This window comes from Rhinolophus sinicus, linkage group LG07 (assembly GCF_036562045.2).
Source record: "Rhinolophus sinicus isolate RSC01 linkage group LG07, ASM3656204v1, whole genome shotgun sequence".
NCBI classification, from domain to species: Eukaryota; Metazoa; Chordata; class Mammalia; order Chiroptera; family Rhinolophidae; genus Rhinolophus; species Rhinolophus sinicus.
This window is the reverse complement of record NC_133757.1, coordinates 68356493-68370885: the sequence shown is the minus strand read 5'-3', so window position 1 is coordinate 68370885 and position 14393 is coordinate 68356493. Positions and strand designations below refer to the sequence as shown.

Below are 14393 nucleotides of genomic sequence, written 5' to 3'. Positions count from 1 at the left end.
AACAAACCCAGAGAGGTGGAACCTGGCAGGGCACCACTGGCATTTTCCAGCCAGCACTTGGTGACAGCATACCTCCATAAGCTCAGTGTGGTGAAGGAGGCTGTGGCATGAATAAGGACAAAACGAGGTCAGGCCCCCAGTTCCTTGCCCACAGTGTGCCCCCAGGAGTGATCACTCTGAGTCCCCTGAACAGGTCAGGCGCTTTACGCCTTTGCCTAAGCTGTGCCCTCTGCCAGAACGCTTGCCCTTCCAGTTCTCTTCTCCCTGTTGGACTTTCTTCCTGCATGTTGAGGTAATCTGCTGAAGGTGCTGAGGTAGGGACTCCTGTTCCATTTCCCAGATGAGAAAACAGAGGTCCAGAGGGAGGTAACTGCCCTGGGGAGACGCTGAAGAGGCACTAGTGGACTTTGTTCAGTCCCGGTGCAAAATTCTCTACCAGGTTGGATGGGAGGTTCAGAGTTGTTTGGGCCTGTTTTAGGATTTGGGGTCTGGGTTTGAATGAAGGGATGAGATGGGGGTGAGTCATCTCTGTGCCTCCTGTTCCTCTCATGGGCCAGGCTCTGTAGATGGGCCTAGTGGCCTCAGTGGAGGTGACTGAGAGGAATTCAGGCACCCTAGGGTCAAGGCCGCGTGATGATGATGATGATCGCTGGGGCAGGATCCTGACGATCTAGGCAGCAGGATCGAGGACACCGACCCGGACGAGTCTGGGACGCTATGGCCCTGGCGTGGGGCGCGTATGAGGCAGGAGCGCCCACCCACCCCCGCGTGGCTGGGGCACGGCAGGAGGGGGCGCCCGCGGCCCTCCGACGCTCGGGCGGGACAAAGGCCGGAGCCCTGGCCCCTCCCCAGCGGGTGCGGCGGAGGCGGCCGGCGCTTCGAGAGTCCGAGCGGCGGGGCTGGCGCCCGGGGCAACCCCGGCGCCCCGCCCGCCGCCGCCTGACTTCTCGGCGCCTGAGGTCGCGCGCGCCCAGGCGGGGGCGGCCGGGATCTCCAAGCGCCGCCGCGCCCTCCTCCCGCCCGCCCTGCGCCCGCCCGCTCGGCGGCGGCGGAGGAGGCGGAGACGGCTGGCAGGCGGCGGCCAGGCGAGCGCGGCGGCCGGACTGGGGCCATGGCGCCCGTGCAGCGCCCGCTGCTGCCCGTGCTGCTGCTGCTGCTACTGCCGCCGCCGCCGCCGGCGCCCGTAGCGCGCGCCGAGGACGCGGTCCGCGCCAACTCGGACCGCTACGCGGTCTACTGGAACCGCAGCAACCCCAGGTGAGCGCGGCCGCGGGCGGGGACCCGGAGCCTGGGGACCGCAGACGCCGCTGCCTCGGGCCCGGCCTCCCCGTCACTAGCTCTGGGCGCCCCCCACGCGCTCTGCCTCCGGAGTGGGGGCGCCCAGTTTCCGCGGGAGCCCCCAGGGAGTTCCGGTCCCCCAGAGTTTCGGGGACTCGCGTTCCTCGTGCATTCTCCCTCCAGGTAGCCCACTGTCGTGCAGTCTTGGGGGACTTGCGCCCTGCATGCCCCAGAGCGCCGCCGTCCCCAGGAGTTTGGGGAACCCCTCAGGCACCTTCAGAAGCGGTACAGCCCTAAGTTCCCTCCTGGACTTGGTAGACCCCTATTCTTTGGTCTCTCCAGGGAACCCCCCTTCGGAGTTGGTGGGGATCCCCGGAGACCCTGGCACTGAGCTGCCCCTGGAGATGGCCACAGGCACATCCTGCCAGCGGGTCCCCAGATTAACTTGGGGAAGTTGGAATGTTCCTCCTTACTGACTCAGCGTCCACCTTTATTCCAGGAGGTCTTTGGTCCCGGCTTTGTAGGAATGGGAGACCGAAGTACCATGGGGGTTTGGGGTCCATCCCAGGAGTCTTGGTCAGGTAGTACCCTTTCCCCATCCTCCTAATGCTGATAAGGAAACTGAGGCACAGAGGGGCTGAGCAGCTGGCTCAAGGTCATGGCCAGGGAGCAAAGCTGGGGCAGGGACCCAGGTGGCCTTGTGCCTAGCTTGCCACGCCTGACGGAGGTGCCCCACCCACCTGCCCACACAACATCCTCAGTGCTGGGTGCTCAATACAAATTGGAGGGCAGCAGAAGCCCCCATTAGACAAAGCGAGAAAAGTTTGCTGGTGATTGACCACATCCTGGACATCACCAGAAGCTGCTGGGCGGTCCCCGGGTCGCCAAGGCTGGAGTGGACTGGGTGTCCTGTGGGAGATGGGGCTCCAGGGTCCCGAGACTCTGGAGTCTGCCCCAGCACTCAGGGTCACACCGCATTGCCGTGGTGGCTGGGCTCCACTCCCTGCCCTTTTGCCATGGGTCACTTTCTGTTTCCAAGCGCCGGCTGAGCCACCCTCCAGAGCCTGCCGTCTCCACACCCCACTGTCCCCTGTCCTACTCCATCCTCGGTCCTCGGGCAGAAAGTTGCATAAAGGGCAGTCTTTGAGTCAGGCTCTGGGACAAGGGCAGCCAGTGTCCCGCCACTGTGGGGGCAGGGAGCATGCCCAGACACCCCCCTCAGTTGCCCAGCTGCAGGGTCGGACCCTGGGGCCCAGGGCAGAGACCCCGCGCCAAGGAGAGACAGCTGGGCCACCGCGGAGTCAGTCCCCTGCGCCACCCCCTTCACTGGTCATATGTGAGTTTGATTAAGGCTCTTCCCCGCTGCCACCCGAGCAGGGAGCCCAGCGGGCAGTGCTTCCCAGCCCAAGTTTTTGGTTTCAGCTCCGGAATCCCTGTCCCAGTGTGGCCTGTCCTTTGTTCTAGGAAACACCAAACACGGAGACTGGAAGGGGGTCATTGGGGCTGCCCGCTGCCCCACCTGCCACAGGGCTATGCTGCCAGCAGGATCCTGCTGGGGGAAGGAGGCGCCCCATTCTGGCTCTGCTGGCCACTCGTCCACCTCCTGTTGCTGACCTGACAGCCCTGCTCTGACCAGCCCCCCAAGCGATGGCCTTGCTTGTCTGGCACAGATTCCGGCAATCAGGGCCTTCTCACCTCTCCTCCTCTTCCTCTTCCTCTTGCCTAGGGCATCCCTGATGGGAGGTGTCCTCCCTGATATCTTGTGTTGGGGCTGGGGGCCTAGGTGGATCCAGAACAAATCGGGGCTCCATTCATTGCTGCCAGAGGGTCCTTGGCCCCTGAGGACCCCTTGGGAGGTTTGATGTCCATGAGTGGCTGGACCAGAACCTGTGCCTGGAGACGGGATGTGTTGGGCACAGGAAGAGGGATGGCATTGGGCTTCAGGGTCTGAGGACGCCCAGGAATGGAGATTTCCCAAGGGCGCCCAGTCTGGGGACCATGGCGCACAGGAGAGGCGCAGGCTTGGAGCATGAGGCAGCCCCTGGGACAGAGAGGAGAGAGGGGCCTGGATGGGGAGGGACAAGGACGGGGTCAAAGCAGGAATTGGTGGCAGCAGTCAGAGGAAGTGGGACCCAAGGACGGGGTGGTGGGGTGGGGGGGTGGGGGGGGTTGTGCCTGAGACAAGGGCGCACACAAAAGACACTGTGAGGAAGGGGACAGAGCCAAGGCTAGGCAGCTCAAGTAGAGGACAGACAGGCAGTGGTGGAGCCCAAGGGACCACTGTGCTTAGATGGGGATGGACAGGCACCAGTGGCACTGCGGGGAGGCAGGCCACCATCGCCCACCCAGGCCTGGTACCTGCACTGAGGTGGTGAATGTGTGGCTGTTTCCCAAATTGTGTCCTCCTGCCATGCAGACTGGTTCCTGCACACACGGGGCCCGCAGGTGTCGCAGAGGGCGCCCTGTACTCACCACCCACCGTGTCATAGGGTGAGGCCTGTCACCCGGCCCAGCACCCCCACCAGCTGCTGTCCACCCACCGGCTGGCTGCTGGATGTCTCTGGACCAGGGTCCTCAGCCTGTTGCCCTCACCTGGCCTGGCCACAGGCCGTGTGTGGGGCTGTATGTGCATCTGTGTACATGGGGGGTTCAGGGGCTGCAGGGTATATCTGTAAGAGTCGCTGCGAGTTCTTGTCCACACGTGCGGGGGCCCTGGGGGCGCCGGGAGGTGTGTGTCTGTGTGTGGTGCACGCGCCTGTCCGTGTGGCAGGGTGACCCATGTCAGGGTGTGCATGGTGACCCTGGCATGTTTGCACGTGTCAGTGTGATTGTGCCTGGAGTGCATGCATGTGGAGAGTGCATACATGTTTGCAGGAGCTTCTCTGTGTGGAATGTGTGGTGTCTGCAGGTATATGTGCACATTTGTACGTAGGGAGGACGTGGGTGTCTGTGTATGGGATGCACATGTGTGTGTGTGTCTTTAGCATGTTTGTGGAAAGCACACATGTGTTTGCATGTGCAGCCCGGCTCTAGCGGACCCAGGGCCTCACTGGTGGCGGCACAGCTTGCTCTTTCTGCTCATCCTATTGGCTCTTCCTCCGACCCCTCCTTGGTCCAGGTGGATCCCTGCTGGGGGATACATCCAAGTCTCCAGGGCCCCATGCTGCCCATGATGCAGAGGGGCCATCAAGGTTGAGCACGGGCACCACGCAGGGTGCCAGCCATCCCCAGAGTCCCCACCTGATTGGAAGACTGCAGCCAGAGTGGATCCAGCAGTGCAGATCCAGCCAGAGCTCGCTGGGAGCTCTGGGCATCTGGGGCTCCGTCCACCCTCCCCTGGTCCCGCACAGGCCAGATTGCCCACGGGGCGGGCAGTGGCCATGTTCCCCCTCAAATGGTGGGTGGGAAAATGGGGACTCGGGGGGCTGTTGCCATGGTGGTGTGAGGGGTCTGGCTCTGAAGGGGCGATGCCACATTTTGCCGCATGAGGCTTTTTTGTTTTGTTTGAAAGAAGCTTGTCCACCCGCCTTGGGGATTTGGTGGGTTTAGAGAGTGAGATCCAGTGGGCCTGGGGACTTGGGGCCAGAAGATGGGGTCCGGGGACTGCGGGGAGGCTAGACTCAGATTCGTGGGTCCTGGAACCCTGGGTGTGACCTCTAATGGGTGGCTTTGTTGCTTGGAGTTCCCATTGTCTCCTCCATGAAGTGGGGGCCAGCAAGCTGTGCCCCTCGCAGATGGCAGCAGGGCCCACTGTAGATGGGCCAGGTGCAGGCATGGCCTGCTCCGAGGGCCTCAGGGGCACCCCACAGAGGGGGAAACCAAGGCAACTCCTGTGGGAAAGAGGAGGGGCCTCCGGGCTCGGGGCCTCAAGTCCACAGCAATGTTCCAGGGTTGAGATGGCAGTGCCGGATTCAGGGGCTGGGTGAGGCAGTCATGAGCTTCCCCCACCTGCCAGGGGCCTGGGCTCCGTCCATTCGGATCTGAGCTGGGATGTGCAGGCCTCTTAGGGTCTGATGGGCCGGCAGGTCCTCCTGTCCCCAGCCTCGGTCCCTCCCCACCGTGGACCACCCTGGGTGGCCTCAGCAGAGGAAGAAATCAAGGATCAGGTGCAGAGGCCTGGAGCCAGCTGTAGACTCAGCCGGATTTGGCCTCCACCTGCCTGGGAGCTGGGCCGGGAAGGGGGCTGGTGTCTCCAATCTCTGGGCCCCGCAGCAAACTTCCCCACGAGGTTCACAGGTCCCTGGGGTCATGAGTGGAGGTACTGGTTGTTCTGGGGGTGGCAGGTGCATTAGTGGGGTCTGGAAGGCAGTGATTTCCTTCCAATGGATGTTACGAGGCCCCCGAGCCAGGCTGGTGGGGGTCCTATCCCCTGAGCTAGGTTTCCTCCGTGAAACCCGCTTTCCCTTTCCCTCCATCTCAGGAATGGGTAGCCCGACCCACTGTGCCGCATAGTGTCCCTGTGGGGATTTTTCTTTTTGGGAGATGGGTCCTGGGGGAGGGTTTGGCTGTGTCCCCCCAATCAGGTGGGCCATGCCGGGGGAGGGGCCAAGTCCCACCGTGCCGCCCCCATCCTAGATCAGTGCGTGAGCACAGAAGCCAGCAAGGATTTTGCCTTCACCTCAACCAGACCCCACGCCCACCTGACTGCGTAGGCACTTGTGCCATGGGCTGCATGCCTCAGCCTCCCAGTCGGATCCTGGGACCTTGGCTTCGAGGGGCTCTGTTCACCACACAGGCCCAGTTGCCCCCTCGCCCACCTTTTGGGTCCGGTGCTGCATGGTGCCTCCATTTTGCGGACCTAGAGAAAAGTGACTCATCCACGGCCACCAGGAAGCTGGGCCCAGTCAAGTGTCACCCCGTTTTCAAGAGGCAGCCAGGTCTGGAGCTGGCTGAGGAGTGTCAGGAACACTGTGCACATTCTGGAGGTGGGTGGATGACCAAGACAGGTACACGAGTGGACTATGCACCTGGGCCACGTCTTGCTGAGGTCAAGGCTCAGGGGTGGGGCTGACCCTGCGCCTCCTCCCCTACCTTTCGCACATGCCCTGCCCCATTTTCCCCCCTTGCTTCAGCTTTGGGGCCCCGGCACTCAGTGTACTTCCTGCACCCACTAGACCATAACTGTCCTTTCTGACCCTGCACCACCATGGGGCCCTAATTTTCCCTGACGTCCTGCCCAGCCCCCCACCCCTGCAGGAGGAAGGCAGCCAGGTCTCTGATGGAGAATGTCTTGTTGGCCCCTCGAAACACTGGAGGTGGGCACTGAGGATTTGGGGCCTCACTGGGAGTGGCAGTCTCTGCCCCACTTGGGGCTGGGATGGGATCACAGGACCCTGGTGTGCTGCCTACCCCACCTATGCCTCAGTTTCCAGTCTGGGAAGGTGGCACAGCCCCCCACTCTCGTTTTGGGTGAGATCCCTAATTAGTTGCTTTGCTATTTGTGTCTAATGACTTGACAGTTGCCCAATTGGATCTAATTAGCTGCTTGCTGGGTGGTTGCAGGGAGGAGGCAGCTGGCAAGGTTGGGGTGGCCTGGGAGGGCAGGTTGTGGAGCCCTGACAGTTGAGGGACCACCCAGTGTTGGGAGGGCTGCCTGGAGGAGTAGACATTGGCAGGGTGAGCAAGGTGGGGGTGAAGGTGCGGCTGGTGGAGGGTTGGGGGAGAGGGAGGCAGGAGATTTGAAAGCCTAGGGGAGTGGTCTGTCTGGGAAAAATCCCGTCAGTCATTAACCCCTTAGTGAGAATTTTGATCTCTATCTGCTGGTCCTGTGAAGTATTTGCATATCAGGCTAAGGCACCAGTGGAGAAAATGGAGGCTTTGTCTTGTATGCACCAGGCTCCCTTGGTTTTGGGGTTGGGCCCCTCCCCCACGCATGCCAGGTGCCACCATGAACAGAGGTGAGGCCCCTGCCCCTGGCTCACCCGCCAACTTGGAACCAGGGATGCCAACGCAGCAAGGCCCATGCTATTTTAGAGCCAGAAAGGGGGAAAAATGGCCCACTTAGGTGGCCAGCACTTGGGTGAGGGGGCTGCTCCTGGGACACACTTTCCTGGGGTCCTTGCACCCCCACATGGGGGCTGTTCTCTGCTCCCCACGACTTTAACATCTCGAAGACCTTGAATCCTTGGCCTTTGTTCAATCATGAAACATTTATTGAGCCCCACTGTGTACAGGGGCTGTGTTGGTCATGGGAGAAGGGGCAGAGGAGGAAGAGGCCGACCCCATGGTCCAGGAGGGCAGACAGCACGACTGTGTGGGGGTAAAACTATGATAACGTTGGAACGAGATGTGTGATGAGGTGGGAAAAAGCATGCTAGGCAGAGGGAACAGCATGTGCAAAGGCCCTGGGGTCGGAACAGGAACAGCCAGGTGGTTGCTGTGGCTGGAAGGGAGTGACCTGGGGCAGTCAGAGGGCAATGAGGTTGGGGGTGTCAGGGTGACATGGGGCCTCATGGGCCTGGGGTACTGTGTGTTTTATTCTGCATGATGGGGAGGGTTTTGAGCCAATGGATCACAGGGTCTGATTGACATTCAGAAAAGTGAGCCCTGGATTTGGGGAGGTCTGGTGGTGCCTGGGCTTCCAGCCTCTGAGGCAGCAAAGTGGCCTCGGTCTCTGATACTCTCCAGAAGGTGAACTGGGAGGGGAGAATGATGGTGGCATCTGACGTAGGGGGAGGCAGGCAGGTATAATGGGGGACACAGGCAGAGGCAGAGGAGAAAGAAAGGGTCATGCTGTGGCCCCACCTTCCAGAGTCCATTTTGGTCTCAATAAAGGCTTTGTAGAGAGCCAGGCTGTCTTTCAGGCCGTGTGTGCATCCCCAGGCATCATGCTGGAAATGAAGAGTGGTCATAAGTGAGGGAAAATTGAGGCCCAGAGGGGTTGGGAGCCAGGATGGTAGCGCTTCCAGCCCGGCACCAAACCCCCATGGTTCCCCCATCCCATTCTCTCCCACAGGCCTGGGTGTGGGCCAGGCCTGGGGCGGGTGCACGGTTGTGTCCATCATCAATCAGCTGATCAATGGGGTTTTCAGTAGGGTTGGGAAGGAGTGAAAATGACTTTTCATAAAAGCCTGGAGCTGCTTCTGCATCAGTTGAGCCCAAGGGGCTGGAGCACAGAGCTGGTCAATGAGATGCCCATGCCCCGCCCGCCGTGGGGCCACCCAAGTGATGGGCAGGGTCTGAGGCTGACCCTGTTCCCAGCCTGACCCTGTACACCCAGCCTGGCCCTGGTCCCAGCCTGGCCCCCACTTCCTGAGTCTCGCTGCCAGACACATTTATTCTACAATCACCTTCCCACTTCTGTGGGGGTGGGATGAGCTCCCCGTCCCTGGACAAACCCAACAAAGTGGAGAAGGGACTGGGGGAGAGTCTGCTCCCTCTACTCAAGAACTGAAATTCTGGGAGCCTTAGAATCACTACCATTGTAGTGCTGGATGGGAAAAATGAGGCACGACTGAGCAGGGTCTCCTGCCTGTGTCATTCTCACCTCTGTGGGTCTCTGGAGCCCTTGGCCCGGCCTGTTGCAGCATCTCCGGGGCAGCAGGGGGCCAGCCTCTGCCATCTGATAATCCAGCTCCCCTCAGGTGCCCAGCTGTGCCAATCAATGCACACGGCATGGGGGCTGAGGCGGCTGGCAGAGTGGGCACAGAGGCAGCGGCAGGGCTGCAATCCCTGGTGCTAACCTTCGCTGAGCCTCAGTTTCCCTGCCTGTGCAGGGAAGGAGGAGACAGGGGCAGCTTGTGGGAGCCTGCCCTGCAAACCTCATTCTCAGGCCTTTTATGTGCTAATAAACCCCTTTCAGGAGGGCCCCCTTGTCCTTCCTTGGTCCGGGCCGCGTTTACATGATAGAGACTCAGGGGACCACTCCTGGGAGATCTAAGGGCTCCTAGCTCTGTAGCCAGAGGCGGTAACGGAAGGGGAGCTGCCGGTCCCTCGCTCAGCTGACCTCAAGGCAAGTCTGGGTCAGGAGGGCTCCCCCAGGAAGGGGCTTGGGCGGCTGGGGGGGTGGAGGTTTCAGGGCTGGGGAATCTGATGGGGTGATCAGGAGCTTGGGGGGGCAGCTGCCGGATTCCCGAGGTTCCCCGAGGGAGGACGCGGGACTCTGTGGGGTCACACAGGACCCATCGTGTGGGGCTGTGGATCGAACCCAGGATACCTCTGAGTTTGGCCGAGAGAGGGAGGGCCTGAGGTGTTCTCTAAAGCCTGTCCCCTGTAGGGAAACAGGCTAGGGGTTGGGGCAGAGCCTGCCCCGGAGGGGACCAGAACACTGGCCTGCGTCCCCGCGCCTCCGTGGGCCTTCCTGGCAAGCGGATCTGCAGAAGGAAAACTAAGGAGGCTGAATGTGGTGGCGCGTTGGGGGGCTGTCTGGGGGAGGCGGGCGTCGAAGTCAAGCAGTGATAACACTTTTGGAGAGGGACTTCTTGGTGGGGTAACAGCCTGTGCTGGGCCTGTCTGCCGCAGAAGGGCCCAGATGTCGGGCCTGGGGTGGGGGCTGGAGGGGGTGGGGGTGGGGGGGGTGCCTCCAAGTCACGTGGCACCAGCTCGTTTGCATGTTACCCAGAATACCTGGTGGCAACCCCTCCTCCTCAGCGCCCACCACATTGTAGGCCCCGGGCTCAAGAAGCCTGCTGTGACCTGGAGGGGCGGGTGCCAGGCTGGGGACCATAGGCTCTCCCCTGGAACCATTCTATAGTCAGAATCCGCCCAGCGGTCTCCTAAGACCGCCCCCAGCCTCGCGCTGACCACTTCCCTCAACTCCTCACCGTTGACCCCGCCCTCTCACCCTCCCCAAGCCTCGATCCCCCCTCCAAGCTGGATCCGCTTCTGGGTTCCCCATCACTGGCCCGGCTTCTCACAATCCTTATCCCCCGCGACCCCGCCCCCGTGCTGACCGCTGGCCCCGCCCCCAGGTTCCACGTGGGCACGGCAGACGACGGCGGGGGCTACACCGTGGAGGTGAGCATTAACGACTACCTGGACATATACTGCCCACACTACGGGGCGCCGCTGCCGCCGGCCGAGCGCATGGAGCACTACGTGCTGTATATGGTCAACGGCGAGGGCCACGCCTCCTGCGACCACCGACAGCGCGGCTTCAAGCGCTGGGAGTGCAACCGGCCCGCGGCGCCCGGGGGCCCGCTCAAGTTCTCCGAGAAGTTCCAGCTCTTCACGCCCTTCTCGCTGGGCTTCGAGTTCCGCCCGGGCCACGAGTACTACTACATTTGTGAGTGGGCGCGCGGGGTGGGGACAGGCTGGGGGACCAGGCATGGGAGGCCGGGGCGTGGCCTCGGTGCGGCCCATGGCCCTGCGCTGGCCGCCTCTGCGGGGGCCCGGGGTCAGTCCGTTGTATGGTTTCCTCACCCTGCCTGCAAGCCCCGACGCACCGCTGTCAGAGTCCCCATTTTGCAGAAAGCGAAATTAAGACTCAGACTGGGGCTGAAACCACACACATGACCTCAGCTTCTGGTCAGCCACAGGGCCTCTGGGCTGGGGGAGCCGAAGGCCCCACCATCAATCAGCCTATCTCACACTGAGACCAGGGCTGCCCACCCCCAATGCACTGAGGGGGGTAAACTGAGGCATATGGAGTGTGGTGGGTGAGGGGAGCTTGGTTAAAGCCACAGGTGAGGGCAGAGCCAGTGTTCTGCTCAGCACATCCTGACCTAGGCAGGGGTCTCCTAGGCTCTCCCCCTGGCACCCCCCCCACCTACTCCTGGCCTCAGGGAAGGGGCCCTGTTCTTGCCATTCCAGCTCCTGCTGTGTCAATTAAACTCTACAAAGCCCATTTCCTCCTTCTGTTCTATTGGACTTTTCCTTTTAATTCAGGGAAGGAGCGGATGGAGGAGGGGGGAAGAAGGTGTTTAAGTTCCGCAATATAAGAAAAATTACATTTTCTTTCTGAGACAGGAGTTTCATAAAGATAATTATTGTAACTTCGTCCTATCTCTGCGACGAATGTTATTTCTATTACTGCTCTTTATCTTCATCTCCCAGAGGGAGGGGCTTATGGGGGTGGGCAGAAGTGGTGGCCGCAGAGAACACAGGCTGAGAGGACAGGTGGGGATAGCTCTGTGGGTGGCTACATCAGTCCACATGTGTGCACCCCACTGGTCCCATGGGGCCTCAGGCTGCCCCTCCCCTCCCTATCATCCCTGAGTCCCCCTCCCTCCTGACTCATGGCTGATGCTGTGGCACCACCCCTGCCCTTTCTCCAGGGCGCTTGCCAGGTGGGCCAGGAAGCAGGGAGTAATAATGGTGGCAGTTTAGGCTTGAAGACCACCGAGTGGTATGCTTCCACCTCCATGTGACCTCTGCTGTGTTGGTCCCTCCAAGAGAGGTGGAACCTGCCTCCCTCCCAGGGTAACTGGCTTCTTCCATCATCTCCCAGATAGAAATAATTCATTCCAAAGCATCTACTGTGTCCCAGCTGAGGCCCAGATTGGGAAGACTTGCTGACAGGCACCCAGAGAGCAGGACTTCGATCCTGTGTCAATCATTTGGTTACACTAACTTTTGGCTGATCAATTGAAAACAAACGTATTTTTATTCATTACCTTTCAGTCTTGCCCTGTGCTGCTCTGGAATGAGATGGTGCTGGACACAGATACCCCCAGTCTCTAGGGTTAGGGTTCAGCAAAGGGAGGGTCAGGGGAAGTGTGCAGGAGGGCTTCTGGGAAATAGGAGGCACTGTATCTGGGACTTTAATGTGTGATTAGGAGTTTTATGGGTAGATCCCCACTTGGAGTCAGGGTTGAGTCACCAGCGTGGGGAATGGGGTTACAGTGCCAGAAGGTCTTACGCACCAAGAGCCCCCTGCTCCATTAACCCCCAACCCTTCTTTTCCAGCTGCCACGCCACCCAATGCTGTGGATAGGCCGTGCCTGCGTCTGAAGGTTTATGTGCGGCCCACTAGTAAGTGCGCAGGGGTTCGAGCAGGGTCCAGGCCCCCATCCTTGTGTCTTCATTGAGGACCCACCGAGTGGTCAGTGGAGTTGGGATAGTCACAATACAGCCTGGGGAGTCCCACAACCTCAGCAATAGCTGGGGTCGGCCCCTCCCCTGAGCCTCAGTTTCCCCATCTGCAAATCAAGACATGTCAGACCTTCAAGAGTGAAGGTTGAAGCCCGTGGCGGGCCCCCACCACTGAGGCCATAGCCCCTGGAGAGTGGGTTTCAGGGAATTTCCCCGAGGTGAACCAAAGGGCCTGTGTTCTGAGCTCTTGAAACACTCAGAGACGAGGGGGCTCCCGCAGCCTTGAGACTTTACCTGGGTATCAGGCACACTTATTTGGGCACCTGCTATTTGCCTTGCTCTGTGCTGGAGGCACAGTCCCAACCAAAGTAGACAGAAATCTCTGCACCCCGAGGGGCAGCCAGGGTTGAGCTGGTTAGTGAAGTTCAGGTCAGGAGAAGTTCTAGGAAGCAGGGAATGCAGATGACAGGGGGTGGTCACTTAGGGAGGGGTCTGGGCTGCCGCTGACCAACCATCCTGTCTCCGTGTCCCCCAGACGAGACCCTGTACGAAGCCCCTGAGCCCATCTTCACCAGCAATAACTCGTGCAGCAGCCTGGGCAGCTGCCAGCTATTCCTCAGCACTGTCCCCGTGCTCTGGACCCTCCTGGGCTCCTAGTCCCGGCCTACAGGATGCCGGCCCCACCTGGTCGGCCGCCTCCGAGACCAAATAGAAACGCCTGCCTCTCCCACGACTGGTGCTGCCCCCACCTGCAGGGGGCCATCCACCCACCCCAGGACCAGCCTCAGGGGAAGGGTGCAGCTGCAGACCCCAATGCCCAAGGGAGCCGGTGTCAGCATAGCCCCTGGACAGGCCATCTAATCAGGACCACTGGAAAGCCTGAGACCCTGTCGACGATGTTGGTTTTTTATTTTAGTGTATTTTTCATGGTTGGATCAGAGACTTGCGTTTTTAATTTAATTTATTCCTTGCTGTGGCCAGTGACTTTAGGAAGGAAATAGAATGGATGGGGAAGGGTTCCCTGGTCCCCTGGGGGATGGGGATCTGGGACCTCTAGTCCATTTATTGTGTCCTGGCTGGGAGGCCACTGTGGACTCCCCAGGTGACCTGGGATAGGCCAGCCTAAGGTAGAAGGGGCAAGGTGAGACCCCTGGATTCTGGTCCAGGTATCTGAACCCATCTCAGACCCCTGTCCCCCAGCCCCACCCTCCTCGTGCCTGGTGATCTGCTCTCAGAGTGTTTCACCAGAGGCCACTGTGGAGTCCCAGCCCCTCGGAATCACAGCACCCACCCCATCCCCCAGCTTCACATGATTGTCCCCGAGGCCAAGAAGACATTACATTTCTGTAAATAGAGCCAGCAAGTATATACTGTGATTTATTTTTACTGTATTCCTGAGGGTGGACTGGACAATTTCTTTTTTTCCCCACCTCTTCATGGGGGCAAGGGGCTTTTATTTTAGCAGGGGGGTGGGGTGGGGTGACTTTTTAGAGTAGAAGCTGCACTTTGCAATAAGCTCGTTCGTCTGTCAGACCCCCCCCCACTCTGACTAATAGTGTTTATAAGAAAAAAGAAAACAAGATAAAACAAAATGAAATGAAGGGTGGGACCACCACCAAAAAAGAAAAGAAACCCCCTCCCGAAGACACTTTAATGAAGCAAACAGTGCATTTATACAGATTTCATATTTCTACCCACCTTTCCTGATCTGTGTTTTATATATATATATTATATATAAATATATATGGTGCCTGGCCGCCGGGAGACAGCCCGGCTTGCCAGCTGGGGAGTTTTTGTCAGCATGGGTGGTGGCATTACCACTCCTGGAGCTGACGACAAGGCCCCCCCATGCCCCTGTCACAATCAACTTTGGATTCTGTATTTTTTAATAATAAAATGAGCATAAACCTCTAGGGTGTGCATCTTTGTTTGGGGCTGGCGACCCTAGTTGGAGGAGCACTTTGAGCTTATGATTTGGGAGTCAAGTCCCTGCCAGGGAGGGGTGTCTTTGAGGAACATCTGGGGACATCATGACTGGTTCTTTGGTTCTGTGCATTGTTTTGGGACCAGGCCCTGGAATGAGCATTTTATGGGGCGCTGTACCTTTTCTTGCCATCCGTGGGCCTTGGTTTCCCTCTCTGAGA

General features: G+C 59.8%; 1 protein-coding gene across 2 annotated transcripts; it reads left to right on the top strand.

The window, feature by feature from the left end:
* The first annotated feature begins 501 nt into the window (after positions 1–501).
* EFNA2 (ephrin A2) lies at positions 502–14160 on the top strand. Of its 2 annotated transcripts, none has more exons than XM_074337399.1 (4): positions 502–1257; positions 10188–10233; positions 12124–12189; positions 12785–14160. In XM_074337399.1, the coding sequence occupies exons 1-4, from the start codon at positions 718–720 to the stop codon at positions 12904–12906; spliced, it is 774 nt and encodes a 257-aa protein (XP_074193500.1). In that variant the 5' UTR covers positions 502–717; the 3' UTR covers positions 12907–14160. The 2 variants fall into 2 exon arrangements, with proteins under 2 accessions (XP_074193500.1, XP_019599847.1); XM_019744288.2 differs by having other exon boundaries at positions 980–1257; positions 10188–10501.
* The last annotated feature ends 233 nt before the right edge of the window (positions 14161–14393 follow it).